The sequence below is a fragment of the Triturus cristatus genome, chromosome 4_1, assembly GCF_964204655.1.
Source record: "Triturus cristatus chromosome 4_1, aTriCri1.1, whole genome shotgun sequence".
Lineage (NCBI taxonomy): Eukaryota > Metazoa > Chordata > Amphibia > Caudata > Salamandridae > Triturus > Triturus cristatus.
Window position 1 is genome coordinate 527,333,273 of NC_140585.1, and position 20,140 is coordinate 527,353,412.

Genomic DNA, 20,140 nt, shown 5'->3' on the forward strand with positions numbered 1-20,140 from the left:
AGACGCAAAACACTGCATCTTTTCCGCATTAAGCATTTGTTTTGTCATCTCCTTTCATTTTAGGTGCGCCTTGTCCAGAAGAAAGACACTGGTCATATCTATGCAATGAAAATTTTGCGAAAGTCAGATATGCTGGAAAAAGAGCAGGTTTGTAGAATGTCAAACTGTACATTCTGATTTTGAAGATTCAAGAATCGAGCTTCACTGTTTTTCACAGTAATAGTGGTCTTCCTTCTAAGTTATAACCCATGATACTTTTCTGTCCCCAAGTGGAACGAAGGCCATAGAGCATGGCAGTGTAGCTCCCTGTTGCCTCAGGATGGGACCTGGAGTGGCCCAACATGTGTTGCCCTTAACAGAGTTCGATAACTATAATAAGAATGGATTTGTACTGTGCAGTGGATCCAACTGCATAGTCCAAAAGTAATTTCCTCTATGATATAATGAAGCGACTCAACCTGGTATTTTTTCAGTTCATTTCCTTAATTCTTCATATCTCACAACATCCACAGAATCCATCTTATGCCAACAGCCTTTATAATGGGAGCTCATTCTGTGTGTGACCTGTAGTCCTGCTCAGGAAATGTATTTGGCTTTCTCTCAGTGGAAATAAGTCCCACTGACACCTGTCTGGGAAGAGGGCTATTGTTAGAGTAAGGATATTATTTTTCTCTCCCTCTTTGCTTCATCCAAAAAATACATTATTAAACTGAAAACATTCCCATCTATCCATTTGACATGTCAGTTATATCAGGCACATTGGCAGCTAGGCACTCCTCAAACTGTTGATTTCGATTGTACTATTTTTTCTACGGAATACTTATCTGCTTTCCGACTCCCAGCATGCCATACATAGCTCAGCCACATAGGAAGGCAAATGGGAACATACCCCCAGCACACTTTTAATCTTGCAAACATGATTCTCATGCCAGTTGCCTAGTCAGTGCATGCAAGAGAGAGCAACTTCTACAACATGAACAGCATTTTTTTGTTTAGGTGTATGTGCTGTCAGTTTGGAGTTACACACCCTTAGTACTTTTAAGTAAACCTGTTATTGTGAAATGCGTTTTTTATGTGCAAGAGGTTTGTATTGGAGATGGTTCCATGTTCCGCCTAATAGAAGTTACTCTAGTGTGATGGTATTGATCCTCAGAAATCTAATTTTAGAGAATTCCAAGTTTGCTTGGTCACGGACCATACCCTTTAATATGAAAGGGCCAGTAGCTACTTCCACTGTCCATGCAGTTGAGCCATAATCAATGCATAAGCCATCAGGCATGAGCCTATATCGCCCTACATTTCACCAATCTGTGAGCAGCATACCCATTTGTCCACGGCCACTGGCAACCGCTCGGTGATGTCAACTTGGGCTCTAGTAGTTCTGAGCATTGGAATTACAACCCACTCTGAAAGAGAGCGGGTTTGCACAAATGCAAAGTTATAATATAGCAGGCTGAGTTCAAAACTAGAAGACCGTGACAGGGTTTCATTTGTTAAATCCTATAGTATTTGCAGCTTTCAGGAAACCTGGACCCTGGAGGATCTAGAGTTTGACAGATATGCAACATTTAGCATTGAAAGAAGGGATAGGTAGGCCAAAGAGTGGCCTTTCAATTTGGGTCTCAGCTAACAACTGAACAGCTAAATTGGCAAAACGTGAAATTGTAAATTATATTCAGCACGTAAGAATCACAAATCACAAGCAGATTGTTGATATTTTGTAATATTTACCTTCCACCAGACGATCTGAAAAATTACTCCTCTGCAAAAAAGAACTACAGAAATTATTTAGAGTGCATGCCACAAATTTCCTGGCCTTCGTGATTTGTCCAAAGGAAAAAGTAGTAGATCCCACACTATTATTGTCTATGGAGACTTTAATACTGGACCAGATAGATGATGGTGGTACTAGAGATGTGCAGAACCACCAAACGTGGTGGTCTCCTATGTGAACTATTGCTCAGAACCGAGATGTTGTCTTTTAATAGACAAACTGTTTCTGGTTGTCCAACACTATTCACTTTTAGAACTGGTAGATACAACAACTTGATTGATTATATGTTTATGGATATGGAGTCCTGGCATGTTGTCGATCTGAGAGTCAAGAGCGATCATGATTCTTGAACAGTGACCTGAAAATCCAGTTTGAGCAAGACCTGGAACTATTGTGACCATTGAGTTGGCTAAATTCATTGCTGAACAGGAAAAATATTCTGTGGCAAGCTGGCTGGCACCCTGCCAGGTTGGCCAATCACAAATTAGACAAAAAATGAAAATGAGAATATAAAGAACTGCTAAAACTTAGTCGGTTGATCCTGTTGCTAAGTTGGAAAATCTACTTAAATTAACTCCAAAATTGGCTCAAAATAGTAAACACTCCGCGGTTGGGCGATAATGCAACATGGAAAACACTGACATCGAGTGGTTTGATAGTGAAAGCCTTAAACGAAAGAAATCGTTAGGCATTGCTCTGCATCATAAAAGGAATTTTGCAATGGGTGAGCAACGCCTTATGACATTAGTGAAAGAATCCAAACAGTAAATTAGATATTTAAAAAGGACACTTTTCACGTCAAAGCATAGGTAGTACTCAAGCTGGTAATACAAAACAAGAACACACAGCGCTTTTGGAGCTTAATTAGATGAGGCTGAGAAGGCACGGTTAAAACCCTCGTAATGCATTCTTGGATAGAGCATTTTAAGGCCACCAAAGTGAACAGAATTAATGTGCCCCAAGCCTCAGTGAAGACATTGATTCTATTCATTCTTCGACAACGTTCTGGAAAAATCAGATATCGTACATTCAAGTTGTTACTTTAAGCCAGAAGCAAATGAAAGCTCCGGGCCCGGATAGAATTCAAACAGACACTAACCGCAATAATTTGGCAGTAGGGGTGCCCATATTAACTATGCTGCCTAATTGAATTTTGGAGTTTGGGGACGTTCCTCCATGTTGGAGAGCTGCTGTCCTCTTAAGGCTGCACAAAAAAGCTCCACGAAATGATCCATCTCACTACCCCCTGATCTCACTATTGATGGCGCTGGTAAAGTGTATGCCAAGTTAGATTTGTTGGTCGATTGCTGCAATAGTTTGTCACCGTTTCAAGCTGCTTATCGCAAGTCACAAGGCACTATTCATCAAGCGTCTAGATTGTACAGTGTATGCCTGAAGTAGGTTTATAAAAAAAGATTCAGCACTCTTTATAATGTTTATCGATCTTAAAACAGCTTTTGAATTCTCGGGCTAGACAATCCCTTTGGCAGAGTCCAGTGCTTAATTTGAGCCGTGGTTTCCAGTGCTTTGCACCGGCACTTAATTGTCAACACTGTAGCTTATGACAGTCTGCCACAAGGAGGCGCTGTGTGGCTGATTTAGAGAGGACCACAACCACAGTTAATTATCAATTCAATATACTTTAAAAATTACTATTACCCGCTGACCAAGCCATTCCTATAGCTTTGGGGTCCTGAAATGTTCTGAATTGTCACACTTGTAGGAATGTGATGGTTAATAGTTGTGGTGTTACCAGCATTGGCAGCATGGCAGGGGCAATGTGTGGTGCAGTGGCCTCCTGATGAGAGCCCTGGCATTTAAGTTTGTTTTCTAATTAAGTACTGGCAGATCCCGCAAAATCTTGGCATTTGTACAAAGCTTGAACGCAGTGAAACAACTTCATCAACACTGCTGCAGTGAGATATGGCTCAAATGGTGAGCCTACATCAACCTTTGCCATAAAAGCAGGCGCGAGGCATGGATGTGTCCTAGCGCCTTTATTATTTAACTAATTTATTAACAATGTTGTGAAGCACTTACTAGTGCTAAATCTAGATGCCCAATCATTTGGAGGGGGTAGGGGCATAATATCTATTTTATTATTTGCTGAACTCTCTGTACATATGTTACTCTAGGGTTTTGAAAACTACTGCACACAGAAGAACCTCACAATCAATATCAGCAAGACAAATAAACAAGTTGCTTTATTCATGGCACAGCTAAAGGAATATATTTAAAGTTTACCGTCTGCCTCCGGATCAGGTTGATTTTTTAATGTTTTGGAAATAAGACTCAACGCAAAACTAACTTGAGCCAAGCAGCAAATCAAGAGCAAAGCTAGCCTGCCCCAAAAAGTAAAATGCTGTTTTGCGTTTTAGCGGCATATTTGAACAAAGATTGACGGAACCAGCTTTGCTACACTACCAATCCGAAGCACAGGCAGCAGCCCTGTATGGGGCAGAGCTCTGGGGATGCACCGTGGCTCCTGGTCTCCTAAAAATAAAAGAAAAAAGCATTTTGTGCCTTCAGCTTGGCACAGGTCCCGAAATGCAGCTTTAAGAAATAAATGAGGTATAACCAACATCGAAGGTTTTGCTGTGCTTTACCACTTTTATGCTAGCATCGAATATGGAGCAACCCACACCTTGCAATCTACCTTAAGCCTTTTCGCGAACTCTGGAAAAACAGTAATTCATAAAATGTACCTGTAAGAAAGTGGCACTGTATATACTGTTCCCAAATAGGTACAGTGTGCACAGAGTCCACAGTCTCCAGAGGTTTGGCAGAGGCTAAAGTTAGATATAACCTTACTCTCTAAAGTGGTAGTTTGGTCGAGCAGTAAGGCAGTATCAGAGGAAAGTGTAAAGCATTTGTTGTACACACTCAGTCAGCAAATGGTCTCACACACTCAAGAACTGAACTCTAGGCCAATGGTTTTGTATAAAAATATATAGTTGTTTTATTTTAGAACCAAAAATAGGTATCAAAATATACTTTTTCAGAATGAGATGCTTTAGATAAATACTTTCAATATGCAATAGACATTTGAATGTAATAGGTACAGTTGTTGCAATAGGCAACACAATTTCAAACACAATATAACATTGAGCTCAATGGGAATTTCTAGTTAAATGCAATAGATTACTTTTTGGATTACTTTTCTTACCACAGGACTGGATCCTGGATTCAGTCCTGGGACATCTCCTGTAAACAGTTGAGTAAAAACGTTTTGGTTACAGTTGTGATTTTTAAGGAATATTATTGTATTTTAAAAGTTGACAAACTTTTTCACATAGAATCACCAATGTTATCCTATGGGAGGAAATTCACTTAGCAGGTAAGTGGGGTTATAGTTACTTTTTCTAACTCAGTGTTGTTCCAGGGCTGGATCCAGGATCCATCTCCTGTAAACAGTTGAAAGAATGTGTTTTTGTTATACAGGCGATTTTTAACAAATATTTGTAAGTTTGCAAAATCGACACTAAGAAGAATTTCTGGTGAAAACCAGGCAATGTTATCCTATAGAGGAAAATCAAGTTAAAGTTAAGTACTGTTGTAATTACTTTTCAGGGTCAGTGCTGGGCACCAAGATCCAGCCCTGGGATCTCTCCTGATAGCAGGTGAGTAAATTCGTTTTTGTTAATCGGCTGATTTTAGATGAATATTTTAAAGTTTCAAAACTCGACACTTAGAAGAATTTCCAAGTGAAACCAGTCAATGTTACCCTGTGGAAGAGAAGTGAGTAATCGGCTTTTGGGTAACTACTCGACTGGCAGAGTTAAGGGTCAGGTAAGTACAGTTGTTACACCCTCAGCGGCACAGGGGCAGCCGGGTGCTTAGTGAGTTAGGCCCAATGTTATCCTATGGGAGGCAGGGGGCCTTTGGTTGGTGGCTGCTGGCTAGCAGGCCACGCGGCTGTGGGAAGCTGGGCTCCTGGTCACTTGCTCAGGGCAAATGGGAAAGTAGATTAGTGTAGAGGTTGCACTGCCAGGGGCACTCAGGCGGCTGGGTGCAGGGTGCTTTTGAGCCGTCGGGCGCTCAATGGATTTCAATGGAGAAGCTCAAGAACGAACAAAGGCTGCAAGCTCGGGGACGAAGATTCTTCAGGTGCGACCACCACTTCGAGAGGTAAGTTGGGTAGTTGGAGGATAGGTAGGCACCCAGGAGTTGGGCACAGGGAGCCGGGTGCAGCGGTGCCTTTTGCTGTTGGGAAATCTTACCCTCTGCTGGTCGCGGTTGGAGGGGTTCCTGGTTCTGGGGCTGCAGGCGGCGTCAGGAGCGTCGAGGTGGGTCCTTGGGTGCTGGATTCGGGGCACAGTCGCCAGGGGGACGTCCTCGTGGTCTTTGTTCACTCCAGCACAGGCCAGGCTCGGTGGGTGCAGAGTGTGCAGGGTTCGCGGTTCCTGGCTGATGCCAGGGGTCAGTTACTTGCTTTGAGCAGTACCACTGCTCGTGGGAGTCCCAGGTAGTTAGTCACAAGGCAGTCAGGTCCTCCGGGGTTTTTGAGGTTGCTGACCACTGAAGATGCCGGGGTTTAGTAGGAGCAGGTTCGCTGGCCGACTGGCCGGTAGGGCTGGGGCCAAATCAGTTGGTGTCTTCCTCTTGTTAGCAGACGCACGGCAGGTCTTGTTCCTTGTTCTTCTTTCTTGTTTCGGAATCTGGATCTGAGGAAGGAAGGTTCAGGATGACCCTAAATACTAAATTTAGGGGCGTTACAGGTAGGTAAAGGGCAGGGACCAATGGGTCCCTTCCCTGGGGTGGGTAAACCCCCCTATCCTGCCACTCTCCTTTGGGAGGAGGGCAGTAGCCTAGTCCTGATTGGGCAGGGCTTCCCATCTTCAAGATGGTGAGAGCCCTTAGATGTGCTCTACCTTGCCTCCCCCACCTGAGGGGTGAGGTTGACAGAGGCTGGCACGCCCCCTTTCCTTCCTTGGGGTTTCCGGCCAGTCTTCCCGCCAGAGTGGGGGTCAGAACCGGTAGGGGCCAGTTGCTGAGTACAGCAAGTAGCCTGGAGAAGCTCACAAAGGTGGCATGCCTTTGAAGCTTCCCCTGCCCATCCTGGAGGAGGAGACCGAGCACCTCTCCCAGGATGTGCATTGTTGCAGGCCCAGGAGAGCGGATGGCTCTCTACCCAGGGGTCCAGCAACATGTCTGCTCTGTGGCAGCCTAGGCAGCCCCTCAGACAAGACGTGGATTGTAGGTTAGGTTCAGGGGGCATCTCTAAGATTCCCTCTGTCGTGCATTATACATTAAATCCCACACTGGCATCGGTGCGGGTTTAATGTGCTGAGAAGTTTGATACCAAACTTCTCAGTCTTCAGTGTTGTGCTGTGGAGTTCGTGTTGACGACCTCCCAGCACCATATACTCTTAATGGCAGCACTGCACTTACAGTGCCCAGGAATGGACCTGGGTACTGTAGGGGCACGGGGCTCATGCACCTGTACCCACACCACTGGCATAGGGCACCGAGCTAGAAGGGTGGCTGATGTATGCCAGGGCAGTGTGTGTTGTGGGCATGACACACAGGGATGTGTGCCATGTCGACTCTGTTTTGTTCTGCACCCAGACACTCAGCCTGCAAGGGGGGGGGGGTGTGTGTGTGTGTGTCTGTCTCTCTGTCTCTCTGTGTCTGTCTCTCTCTCTCTCTGTCTCTCTCTCTGTCTCTGTGTCTGTCTCTGTGTCTGTGTCTGTCTCTCTGTCTCTGTGTCTGTCTGTGTCTGTCTCTCTGTCTCTGTGTCTGTCTGTGTCTGTCTGTCTCTCTGTCTCTGTGTCTGTCTGTGTCTGTCTCTCTGTCTCTGTGTCTGTCTGTGTCTGTCTGTGTCTGTCTCTCTGTCTCTGTGTCTGTGTGTCTGTGTCTGTGTGTCTGTCTCTGTGTGTCTGTGTCTGTGTGTCTGTCTCTGTGTCTGTGTGTCTGTCTCTGTGTCTGTGTCTGTGTGTCTGTGTCTGTGTCTGTGTGTCTGTGTGTCTGTGTCTGTGTCTGTGTGTCTGTCTCTGTGTCTGTGTCTGTGTGTCTGTCTCTGTGTCTGTGTGTCTCAGGGTACAGGGCCTCTAAGGGTGGCAGAATAAGTGCTGCAGCCCTTAGGGGCCTTCTCTGGTCCCAAGGCCCTGGGTACCTAGTGTACGATTTACCAGGGGCTGACATGTGGCCAGAGATGCCAATTGGGTTTAGGCTTCAACACCGTTTTAGTGAAGGAACATAGACCCAGGGTACCTGATTAGCAGGAGCCCAGGGCACACTCAGTCAAAGTACATCAGCAATTCAGCAAAAAGTGGGGGCATACCATGCAAGAAAGATGGCACTTTCTCACAGTACCACACCTAAGCCATATTGCAAGGTCCTTGACCAGCAGGTCACAAGCTGTGAACTAATCCTTAGACTTACTTCAATCTTAGGAATAATTAAAGAAAGGTACTGGTTATGGAGGTCAAGAATGCACGGAGATAATCTGTTTACATCGCGCCAGGAAAGAAAATCGACCCCTTGGTCTGAGAAATACCTGGACCAACCTTTTTCAGAAAAATAGAGCTTTATTTATGAAGTTTAGGTCCTTCGCTAGGAACTGGTCGAACAAGAATCATGGCACCTCCTGGTTCTGCACACAAGGTGGTGATAAATCAATCCTGCACATTGTTGCTATGCACTTTTTCTCTGCTAGTAAGCAGACTATATCTTCGCCCACTTTTTAAGAAATATAATACAAGACATTGCAATGCTGCTACGCCTCTATGCCTCCAAACTGACAGTGCATCTATTTTAAATCCAATGGTCTTATATCTATGCAGTCTGGAAAGTCACACGGTTGTCATTTCATGAATAGTATGGAAATTAGTAACCACAACTATATGCTGATGTCTAACCATATTGTTTATGCTGTGAACCCCAAAATGATATGTCGTTCATACTTGAGCTAAGATTTTTGGCTAACCGGAATTTGGAAGAAGGTATGGAATTATGACAGGTTCTCACTATAATGCACGTGCTTTGAATGATCAGATATTTTGATCCACATATGCACTCAAATGGTGAGAGTGAGGGAAATGTAGCATCCTTATGAATTTTACTTAAAGACTCTATTGTGGTTTTTAAATGTCTTGCATGTTATTGGGCAAGCTTGGTAATTTGAAGGGTGTTTTAAAATTAATAACTAAGCGCACTTGCCGCGTAGTAGGACATCTAGGTGGTTCTGGATGTCCATGATGAAAATGAAGTGTATTTAAATACTATTGGGCTGTTTTAATATTTTGCAAAAACTTAATATAATATTTTATAATTTTTTTTTTTAGTCATCTGAAAGATGTTTCCATTTCTAATCTTATTACTCCTACCATTTATTGACCCCCTTGAAACCCTGACATAAACATCCTTAACAGTACTACATTTTAGATAATGCATTTTGAAGAAAGTGCCACTTTTAATGAAGTAGGTCATCCCAAACGCAGCACAAGACCGCTTATGTTGGCCATTGTGGCGATTTAGAGATTTGCTCATATTACTATTAGGTGATTTCATAACTAGTGAGATGAGGGAGAAAAGCCTGCAATCTTTCTCCTTGTGATTAAGCTGTTGGGAAATGTTACTTACAACCCAAATTGTTTCACCCTCCATAGATCATTCCTAGCAGAGAGGACCGTAAAATATAGTTTGAGAGTGTGTTTACTAACAGAACTTTTAGTCCGCGTCTGTGCCTCTTTCAGTGGTGGAGGAAATCCCTCTCCTCATTTAAGTGAGATGAGTAAAAAGCTAGCAGGAAGGAGGGAATGGAATTTAGTGATTGATTGCTGGCATCACTGCACGAAAAGTAATTTTAATTTATGCATTTGATGGTCTCACTGCTGTAGGTACAGGACTTTTAAGGGTTTTCCTTGTGAGGTATCAGAAGTTATTGAGGGAGTTATTAACTACATGAAGTGGAGTTGTGTGGTTGTAGTACTAAAAAGCTGAAAGGATGAGATTTTTGAAATATGTTGAAACTGCAGGAATTCTGCAAACGCTATTTATTTATTTTCCTCTGGTTAGCGGTTCTTGACCAATGTTTGCAATCTTTTATCTAATTGCCTTGCAGTTTTTTTGGGATATTAAAGCATTGCCTGGCAGAAACTCCCCATTCAAAATGTTGCAGTGCAAAATAGCATGTGTAAAAATGTCTCAAGGCAAAAATACTTCAAAATGATCCACATTGGTAGCTCTGCTTGTATTTTGCTTGGTTGCTAGGAAAGCCCAGCAGCCTGATAACCTTCAAGTTCGACCCAGAAGCTCAATGTAGTTGAAGGAGAAAAGGATCAGGGGTTAGCAGCCTCATAGTAGCAATTTGACAGTGAGTCTCAGAAGGGTGTATCTGGCTGGGTCTATACCGTGCGGGTGGAAGATAAGGTCATGTCAAGGTAAACAGGATTTCCCGCAATAAGAGGGATACATGAAAACTTTAAGCTTCAATAAAGAATAATTAAGAAAAGGTGAGGCAATAGAAGTAAGTGGCCTTGTAGAGAACACAGGCCCAGCAATTGGAAGAACTGAAGTCTGCTCTACAATAAGTAGTGATTTGAATGCGTAAACCCCTCTGGTAATGGGATGACATGGAGTGGTTCACCAGGGTCGTCTGTTAATCTAGAAAGAGGAGATTGGAAATAAAAGAAGGTGCTCAGAAGGGAAGTGGGATCACAAACACAGTGCTACAAAGTAAAAGAGAAAGAAAACCCGAGAATTGTAAAAGTTGAAATGAAAATGATCTTTCGGAAGAAATTATTTACGGATAATTACAGACCCACTAGATTCCACAAAGCGACAGATTTTTAGGTCTCGCCTGAGCCAACGCATGCATGTGCTGCTCAGGCGAGATATTTAGTAAGCAGGGTTTTGAAAGTGCTACCCCATGCTTTGGCTGGCCTACCGCTTGCGTTCAAGCGAGCGTGCACGCGCGCAGCCGCCATCTGTCTTTCACGGGTCATTAAGTGAAGTGCATCGCGATCACTTTCACTTACGCAGCGCACTTTAGAAAAGCACACTTTCCGTCCCCTCGTCTTTTCCCCCTCCCTCACTTTTCGTTTCCTTTAGTTCAAGCAACACGCACACAGCGGCAGTAGAAAGCAAAAATATTTAAAAGTAAATTCATCGGCCCTCGAAGGCTAGTAAGTGTTTCATAATACTCAGTCGGCAAGTTTTGAGTACACACGCAAATATGACAGATTTCCATTCCCCAAAATCATTCACAATAAATTCAAACCAATGTCACTGTACATCCTGTTCTCCTCTATAAAGATGGCTGTTCATTACATTACATTCTGCGCAGCCAATGCTTGGCCTCTTTAGAGAAGCACTCTACGAGAGTGCGTATATTCTCCAACTATCTTCTTCATATGCTTATCGGCCTCCCCACATCTCCATGTAGCTCTGCCTCTTCATGTGCTTCTCCCATCCATCTCCACTTTGCTCCATCTCACTGTGTGCTTATTTACTCCCTTCTCCGTGTTGCTCTGTCTGTGCTTCTTTGCCATCGACTCCGGTCTTCAGGTTGTTTTGTCTTGCCGTGTGCTTCTGTGCTCAACCCACCCCCCCAAACCTTCTCCCAGTTTTCGTTTTGCTTTCTTGCTGTGTGCATCTCTACCCCTTCCATGCTGCTTACTCATCTCCTTGTTGCCGTCTCGCCGCGTGCCTTTGTTTTCTGCCACTTTGTCTTCTCACTGCGCCATATCCTCCATGCATGTCTCATTTCTGTTCTCTTGCACTATTGGCTCCAATTTATGGAAAGAGCTTCCACTTTCTGTACGATCAAGTTTTTAAAAAAACGTTAAGAATTATTCCTATTTCACCACCGCTTTATGCATCTCTCCTTTCATTTGTACCATTAAAGTAGTTGGTCAAATGATTTGGATAAAAACACTATAATCAGTAAATAAACAAATAAATTAAGGTCGAGGGTAAGACAATACAGGAATGGCACAACTCTAAGACTATGTGGTATTAGATTCATCCCAGGCAGGGTTTACAGCGTGTAAAGAAGTCTGTTTTATTCTAACCTCTCGCTGCTCTGCTTTTTGGGGCACACACAATTTTGCAGCACATCGCGTAAAATGACAAGAAAGGAAGGAGTTCCATGGCGATCAACTGCTACCAGTGGCCCTTCCGGAGTCTGTTTACACCAACCCAGCTACAGCAGGTGCAGGATTCCCTTAGACTGCATTGGCCTTAAACATTAAATTGGCACAGCAGTATCTGCTTCTAACCCTGTGCCAACCACGCCTTTCCAGGGCGCTGTGTATAACAAGACCAGCCTGCAGGAAAAACCAGGCGGAGGGCGTCGAGTAGCTGCAGGGGAAGGGAGCCAGGCAACTGATAATGCCAGCATGAGGCAAAGCTAATGTGGAGTCCCTCGCAGAATCCGAAGAGGAAAACGTGCACCTTCAAGCTGGGGTAGTCTCGATTCCATGGAAAAATGTAAGAGATAAGTTCCTCAGCCTCTCCTCTCACGTCAACTGCATAATGACTAGGTGCAAAGCAAGCACAACACACACACAAGAAAAAGTGCTTGAAGTGTTCCAGGCATCAAAAGCCTCAAAAGTAAGCTGCGACTTTTGGCAACAGCAGAGACTCTTAGTTTCCTGATTTGTTATTGTTTTTAAAGAAAGATTAACTATTGTCTTGTGTTTGTGTTTTGTACAGTGACTGGGTCTCCTTCGGTTACATTATTGTGGTGTCTAATCCAGTATCACTTCCACCATATCTGTTTACTTCATTATTTTCCAGCCATTTTTTATGAACCATATATCCCGTGTTATTTTTTTAACCAATTTTATTCATTTTTATTGTGCCACAGAATTTACAATCCTGTATTAGGTAATAACATTCATATGCAGAGAACATTCTTTCAACAGCAGCATTTGTGACGGAAGCAGCAGGTTCAGTTCTTAAGCGTAAAGAAAACCAGCATTGGCATAGCCAATAGGTCTCGCTTTTGGGACCTTATAAGTATTTAGTTATGCAGCACAATATCCTTGGTGCAACAACATCAACTGTTGCATGGCTAAGCACTTATAAGGTTCCAAAAGCGAGACCTATTGGCTATGCCAATGCTGGTTTTCTTTACGCTTAAGAACTGAACCTGCTGCTTCCGTCACAAATGCTGCTGTTGAAAGAATGTTCTCTGCATATGAATGTTATGCTGATCAAGAAATGACCGTATAATTAATTTAGAATTGGTTAAAACATTTGAGTGCTACCAAAAATTGAGTGGTAGCAAAATACACAGAAATATGTAATGGTGCGGTGAATACGTATAAGAGTAATGAAAATGTTTTAAATTAATATGTACAGTTAAAAGCAATAAAGTACAGTGTCAAAATTGTTGGTCATTCATTGCTAAAGTTGGCTATATCGTACACTGGTCACAAGATCTGAGAATGGAAATAGACGAATGTGACGGGGGCCCAATATGGCAGAGGAATATATGACGTTACAATGCAAACAATTACAAAGCATGCTTTTACAATGCGATTTTTACATCGCAACTACCATTGCATCGCATGACTTTACAACGCATGCCATTACAACGCATTTTCCAAAACTACCATTACAACACATTCCATTGCAAAGCATACCATTACAACTCATAATACTTTGTGTTGGATAGTGTAGGGGTAAAAATTACTATTCCCCATCTACCCCAAAACCCATACCCAGCCTAAAACTAAAAAATCTCCATTACTTACCTTATAATGCGTTGTAAAAGCAGTGTGATGTAATGCCTGCGTTGTAATGGATGTTTCCCATGGCAGAGAGCGGCTAAGACTTCTGTATGTACCCAGTACAAGGAAGACGCTATATAAATTGCTTCTGTGCTGGTATCTCACCCCGGTTCGCTAGTCGCACTGATGGGAACGAGCGACATTTGTTGGCGGAGTGTGTGATTCGAGGCACATATATCCACATTTGGTGGGTATCCCTGGTTGGGGCCGATTTTTAGAAGCCAGTGTTTCCCAAATCTCAGAGATCCTGAACAGTTGATCAATCCCCACCCCCTTCAGGCGCTCCTGGGGGTGCCAGATGGGGAGGGACTTCACCATCTCAACCCCTCTTCAGGCAAGTTGATCACACACAGTTTCCTGGCTGCGTGACTGGTAATTGCCTTCCGGTGAAAGGGCCCAGAGATCCCTACTATGGCTTTGTAGTCCGGGACTTGTACGCCATGGAGAGTTTGAAGGCTACAATACGAGACATGAAGCTGTGCTTTAATAAAATATGGACCCCCTTCTTGACATATATGAAAGATAACTCCGCACAACAGGTGTTAGCATGCCCCCAGGGTCCGATAGCTACTGCAGGCCTTGTAGGCCTGTAGACCGTGATTGGGTGGAGTTGGTCTAAGACAAATGGGCTGGGGAGCAGTTACTTAAGTTAAGAATATGTTTGTCCGTAATCATTCTTTAATGTGCTTCTTTTGTGTTGTTCACTGTTGGATCTTCGGCCCTAATTAGCCCATACCCCCCAGATCTGAGTGACAAACACCCTATCCGCACGGTTACAACCAACCCCAACAGATCAGCTACCCTCCGCAAAAGAAGAGTGATCAGCAGCAACCTAGCGCCAGTACCCATCTCTGCCCCTACTCATGACATACACTCCGGCCCCCCCACTATCCGGCCTCCTAATTAACTGCTGCTCTCTGATGTCGCCGATCTCATCCTGAGCCAAAAATCGGACTTAGCGGTCTTGACTGAATCTTGGCTCAATGAATCCTCATCGCCCTGCTTAGACCTCTTAGTCCCACCCAATTACAACATCGTAAGGCTGGACAAGCAATCCCATAAAAAAGGGGCAGACATTGCGTGCATCTGCCGCTCTAACCTCCATATTACTGAACTTCTGGCTGATCCTACAGACTCCTGCGAATACCTTGCACTTCCCAACTGTGCAGACTGCATATCTTTTATCACCCCCCAGGCACGAATGACACCTTCACTGACCTCCTCATGGAAATCATCACAGCCAAGGCCTCCCCTAACTCTAATGAAATTTTCCTTGGCGACTTTTACTTGCACTGGAATGACCCCAAGGACCCTCAGATCAATGCCATCAGAGACTTTTTTGGCCGCCCAAGCCCTTAACCAAGCCTGCTCACTCCCAATTCACTCGAAAGGCGCCATTCTAGACTGGATCATCGCCAAGGATTCAGCGGTCAAACTTATCTCTATTAAACCCATGTGATTGGTCTGACCACCACGCTATCACCTTCCTTCTGCCTGGCACCCACAAGACTTGGACACCACAACCTTTGATTCCCAAACGTTGGGTTAGAGACACCAAGAACCGTGACCACGGGAAACTGTCTGCCTGCTGTGAGTCTGCCCCACCCCTCATCTCACTACGGTCAACAACCTCACTGATCATTATTCCACAACTATATCGAACATTCTCAAAAATCCTCAACGCAAAAAATAATTCTTCAGAACCGAACTGGAGAACGCCAAGAACAGACCTCGCAAGCTGTTTGACCTGGTCAAACATCAATCTAACAACCTGGCTAAAACCTCCAAAGAAACCCCTAAATCTCTAATATCATGCGAGGAATTTTCCTCCTTCTGTGACAAAATCACTTCCCTAGGAAACTAACTTAATTCCACAACGCACTCACAATATATGCCTGCTTTACCTCTTCTCTTCGCACTGCCCTCCCACACTTCACCCAAAAATCTAGCGCACTGGTCCAACTTTAAAGTCTATGACAAACACACTGTCTCGAAAATGTTATCCTCCTTAAACCCGAACAAGCACTACAATGATCCTCTCCCTTCTAACTGCCTAGCCGCTGCCTCTCAGGCGATCATCCCTTCTTGGACTGCAATAATCAACGCATCCCTCCTACAGGGATCGATACCCAACTCTTAAAGCCGGACAAGTCGTCCCCATCTTAAAAAAAACCTACGCTGGATCCTGCTTCCCCTGACAACTATAGACTGATATCGAACATCCCACTCCTAGCAAAAGTTCTGGAGAAATGTGTGCAACAGCAGCTGAGCCAACACATTACCAACTTCCACCTGCTTGATGACTTCCAATCCGGGTTCAGACCTGGACACAGCACGGAAACCACCCTCCTCCACATCGTAGATGATGCCCTCCAACACCTTGACCAAGGCAAAATCTGTCTCCTAATCCTCCTAGACCTATCCTCTGCGTTCGATACGTTCAACCACGAAACTCTCCTGGAACACCTCAAACTCCGCATGGGATTGGATGGCACCGTCCTTGAATGGTTTAGGTCCTTCGTCCAGAATCGCTCACAGAGAAACCTAATCAACGGCAACTTCCGCTCCCTCTCCGATCACGGTTGGAGTCCCCCAAGGATGAACCCTGTCCCCTACCCTCTTCAATCTTTACCTTGAACCGCTCACAGAGGGGCTACGCACCACCAACATTGCCTACCACATGTATGCTGACGACACACAGATCTACATTAAAATCTCTTCTCCTGAGGACATTCACTCCCTGAATGAGGTCTTGAAGCTGACTGTGCATTGGCTCACCTCTAACCAGCTCAAACTTAAAGCAGAAAAAAACGGAATTTCTCCTTATCTCCCCACCTAAAACCAATTCAGAAATTCAGGAATGGATCAAGGCATTCACAGCGTTAAACTGCCCTCCTACCATTGTGGATTCTGCTAAATCCCTGGGAATAACCCTAGACTGCAACTTGAATATGCGTGGCCATATGAACTCGATGGCCAAAACTGCCCGATTTCACCTGAACTACCTAAGACACCTGAAACCTTTCGTCAACACCCCGACCTAAAAGTGGCAACCCAGGCACTAGTCATCTCCCGACTAGAATATGGATGCTCTACCCTCGCAGGTCTACCCAAGAACTCTTTGGCACCATTGAAAGCCTGCCTCAACGCCGCCGCCAGTCTCCTAACCGGATCAAAGAAATTCAACCATATCTCTCCCCACCTTAAAGCTCTAAACTGGCTTCCTCTCGAGGCCAGAATCCAACTTAAGCTGGCTTGCATCACTCACAAGGCTCTATACTCCAATTCCCTAGCTTTTCTCACCCAGAAACTCGTGATATCCGGAGGAGCCAGAAACTCACGATTCGCCAGAGACCTTTTGCTCCAACCAGCACGCTTGCGAGAATTTGTTTTTTTTACAATCGGACCTTCACTGGGGCCGCCCCAAAAATATGGAACTCACTCCCGCCCACCAACTTAAGACTTCCATCTTTGGCACATTTTAAAATGGAGGCCAAAACTTTCCTTATGGGCAAATTCCTCTCCTAACGCTTGCATTTCAATCACCTCAGTGATTTTGTTTCTCCTTCTATTACGGCCTTACCCATGGTTCTTCCGGATGATACCTACCCGGCACTTCTGGGCATCCCACCCGGGAATTGAGACAGCTTGGTTTCTCATATAATGTATCTACCTGTTTATATCCCAACTGTATCCGGGATATGTTACTGCCTATTATTTCTTTCCTTGTATAATGCATCTTCCTGTTCTTATCCCAATTGTATACACCCGTCCTAAGACTGTTTTTACCACCTGTCAACCCTGTAAAGTGCTCTGATACCCTCACGGGTCTGGTTCGCGCTCTATAAAACTCAAAATAAATAAATACATAAAATCACCCCCACCCAACAACAAATATAATAATATTCCTGCGTCTACCTATGTATGACAGTGACCTCTTCTAGTGGGGAAATATACTGTTTTTGTATGCCTATTCATATCTTTCTTCTTATTGTCTAATAAAGTGAAAAATAAAAATAGTTTAAAAAAATTGTTGTCTGTTATTAATCTTGTATGTTCGGTCTTTGGCCAGTTTGTCAAAGACCGAACATAAGAATAATTGACCGCATCTTTCTCACAACAAAGATTGTTAGTAGGCACCTGAGATTCTGAAATAGCTCATTGTGGGGGTGTATTTGACCTGGTGCAGCAGTGGTTACCCACTTCTTTTGCTTCTGTTTTTAAATTTCCATTCTCACCTTTTAAATTCCATTTGATACATTACTGCTTGTGAAGTATTCTTCTTTCGGGAACTCTTCCCCCAAACTGTATGTATTTTAGAATAGTTTGATGGCTAATAACCATCGCTGTTCTTAGGAACACCCCAACAATTATGCATTGGGATGGAAACGTGACTCTTGCTGGTCACAGATTGTAAGAGATAAATTGCATACTTTGACTTTCGTAAGGAGGTGGGTATGGAAGTTCGAGTTCCAGAAGCTAAGGGTTTTGTAATGTACATACTACAAAGACAGAGTGTTTTGGCATTGGTATTGTACATCCATCCAAAGAAAAGTGAAGTGTCTCTAAATGGAACCCTTCAATAAGCTTGGTGCCATGGACAATCTCAAAAAGCCGGGACAGGTTTCGTACTCAAACACTTTTTCTGGAATTGTTGTTTCAGCAAATGTTTTATGTTTATCTACCAAATTCATGCAGTGTTAAAAGGAATCTGTGGGAACTTATATGGATTCCTTTGAATTGTAGGTGGCCCATATTCGAGCAGAGCGAGACATCCTGGTGGAAGCAGATGGTGCCTGGGTTGTAAAGATGTTTTACAGTTTTCAAGACAAAAGGAACCTATACCTCATAATGGAGTTTCTTCCTGGAGGTAAGTGGAAATGTCAGTGTAATTTGTGAAACAGTTTGTGAATTTGAGCTGCTTCATTTTTATTTTAAGGAGCAGCAGTAGTGCGAGAGAGCTTTATTCGTTTTGTGCCCACCACAATTCACAAAGTTACTATCCTGTTGGATCCAGTCAACAGTTTCAATAATTTAAATCTGGGCTCAACCTCTGGTAGCTATGCCACAAAGTAGACAGGCGTAACGTAATGAAAAAGTTTAAATCATTTAGAAGTACAAAAGCAGTGAAAGTCCAAACCACAACACAATGAAAATCCCACTCAGAGTTCTAAAAATAGAGAATAATTTATTATGCAAAATGTCACTAAAACGACAAAAATCCAGTAAGTGGTAACCGGCCATATGATTTTTTAAACATTTAAGTCAAAAAGTTGCAAATCGCCAATGTTTGTCAATTATCGCAGTAGACTGGGACTGGGTGCGATTTTGAGGGTGAAAACAACGTAATGCCGGTCGGTTTCACCAGTTATGGTGGGCCTGGAAGTAGGGAAGGTCGAAAAAGTTTCTAAGTTCCCATCTGAAAAGGGACTTTGTTGTTTTTCAGAGTTAAAACTCTTCTTCACATAAGACAAGTCTGACATTGAATCCGACGCCATGGTACTGCTGGTTGGATACTTTTTACAGTTAGGCCGCTCGTAGGATTGGAGCTGAAGTGTTGAAACAGTTCCCAAACTTCTTTTGGTGCCCAAAACAACCACAGGTGTACCCATCCAAGGCACTCAGAACCACAGGGGCAACACTTAGAGGCTATCAGTGTGCCGGACAGAGGGCATCGGCAATGTTCAGTCCAGTTTCTACTGCTCAGCTGTGATTCTCTGCGGGAATGTTGTTTTCAGCTTTGTCACTGGAACCACCCTGGGGGATCAGCTTTATGATCCTTGGAAATATTTCTGTCCTGGGATTTTAAGTGAAAAGGACTTAAACTTCCTCAGGTCCTTCTCACAGGTCAGACATACCAAGTGCACCAGCTTCAGTCCACCTAATAACCTTTCACAGGTCCAGTAGTATTCTGATGGAGGTGCCACATTTATGCTTGGCACCAGCCAGTAGCTGGGAGAGATTCCCGTACACTCTCTAACCAATGAGATAATAGTTCCTGGGGGCAACCCTACCTCTTTTCCGTAGTCCCGGTTTGCTTTTCTACAGACTGACCCAAAATGTATTTTCAAGATGTCTCAAGTCTCCGGCCACACTAAACTTGGACTACAAGGGCTGGGTGTGTTTTTGTGAATTTCATTGAGAAATCATCAGGGTCCTCACATATCTATCACTAAAATCCAATTTAAAGCAGGCACTCTACCCACAACTGAAGTAAAGCCCCTGCGGTCCATTTTAAGTAGTCTCCGACTCCATCTAAGGTAATGGAAGTAGCCATTTTCCTCAATTTATGCAGAATCACTGTCATGTCTGCCTATGACTCAGATGCCATCTGTCCTTATTTCAAGAACTGTGAAAGTGTTGAGTTATTCATACAATGTCATAGGTATAACACCTGATGCGTCGGTAGTCTGGGACAAGTGTCTATCACAATGTCAAGGTCAAATATGAACAAACAGACATACAGCCAAAATAATGGTAATCTGAATTTGCATTCATTTACCTTATATGTTCACAAGGATACATCTGGAACGCATACGTTGATGCACATTAGCCATGTCAGATATTCCCAAACTGGCATGTCCGTTGCTTCTCCTCCTCACTCACCACTTCTGTGTTGGTTCCG

At 43.7% G+C, this 20,140-nt stretch overlaps 1 protein-coding gene across 7 annotated transcripts in view; it reads left to right on the plus strand.

Moving 5' to 3' along the window:
• STK38L (serine/threonine kinase 38 like) overlaps nucleotides 1-20,140 on the plus strand; it is a 492,424-nt gene that overhangs the window by 257,066 nt on the left and 215,218 nt on the right. For all 7 annotated transcript variants that reach the window (XM_085652796.1, XM_085652799.1, XM_085652802.1 and 4 more), the window contains 2 exons: nucleotides 64-147; nucleotides 18,262-18,385. In XM_085652796.1, the coding sequence (XP_085508922.1) occupies nucleotides 64-147; nucleotides 18,262-18,385 (208 nt within the window). The remainder of the gene's footprint in view (nucleotides 1-63; nucleotides 148-18,261; nucleotides 18,386-20,140) is intronic.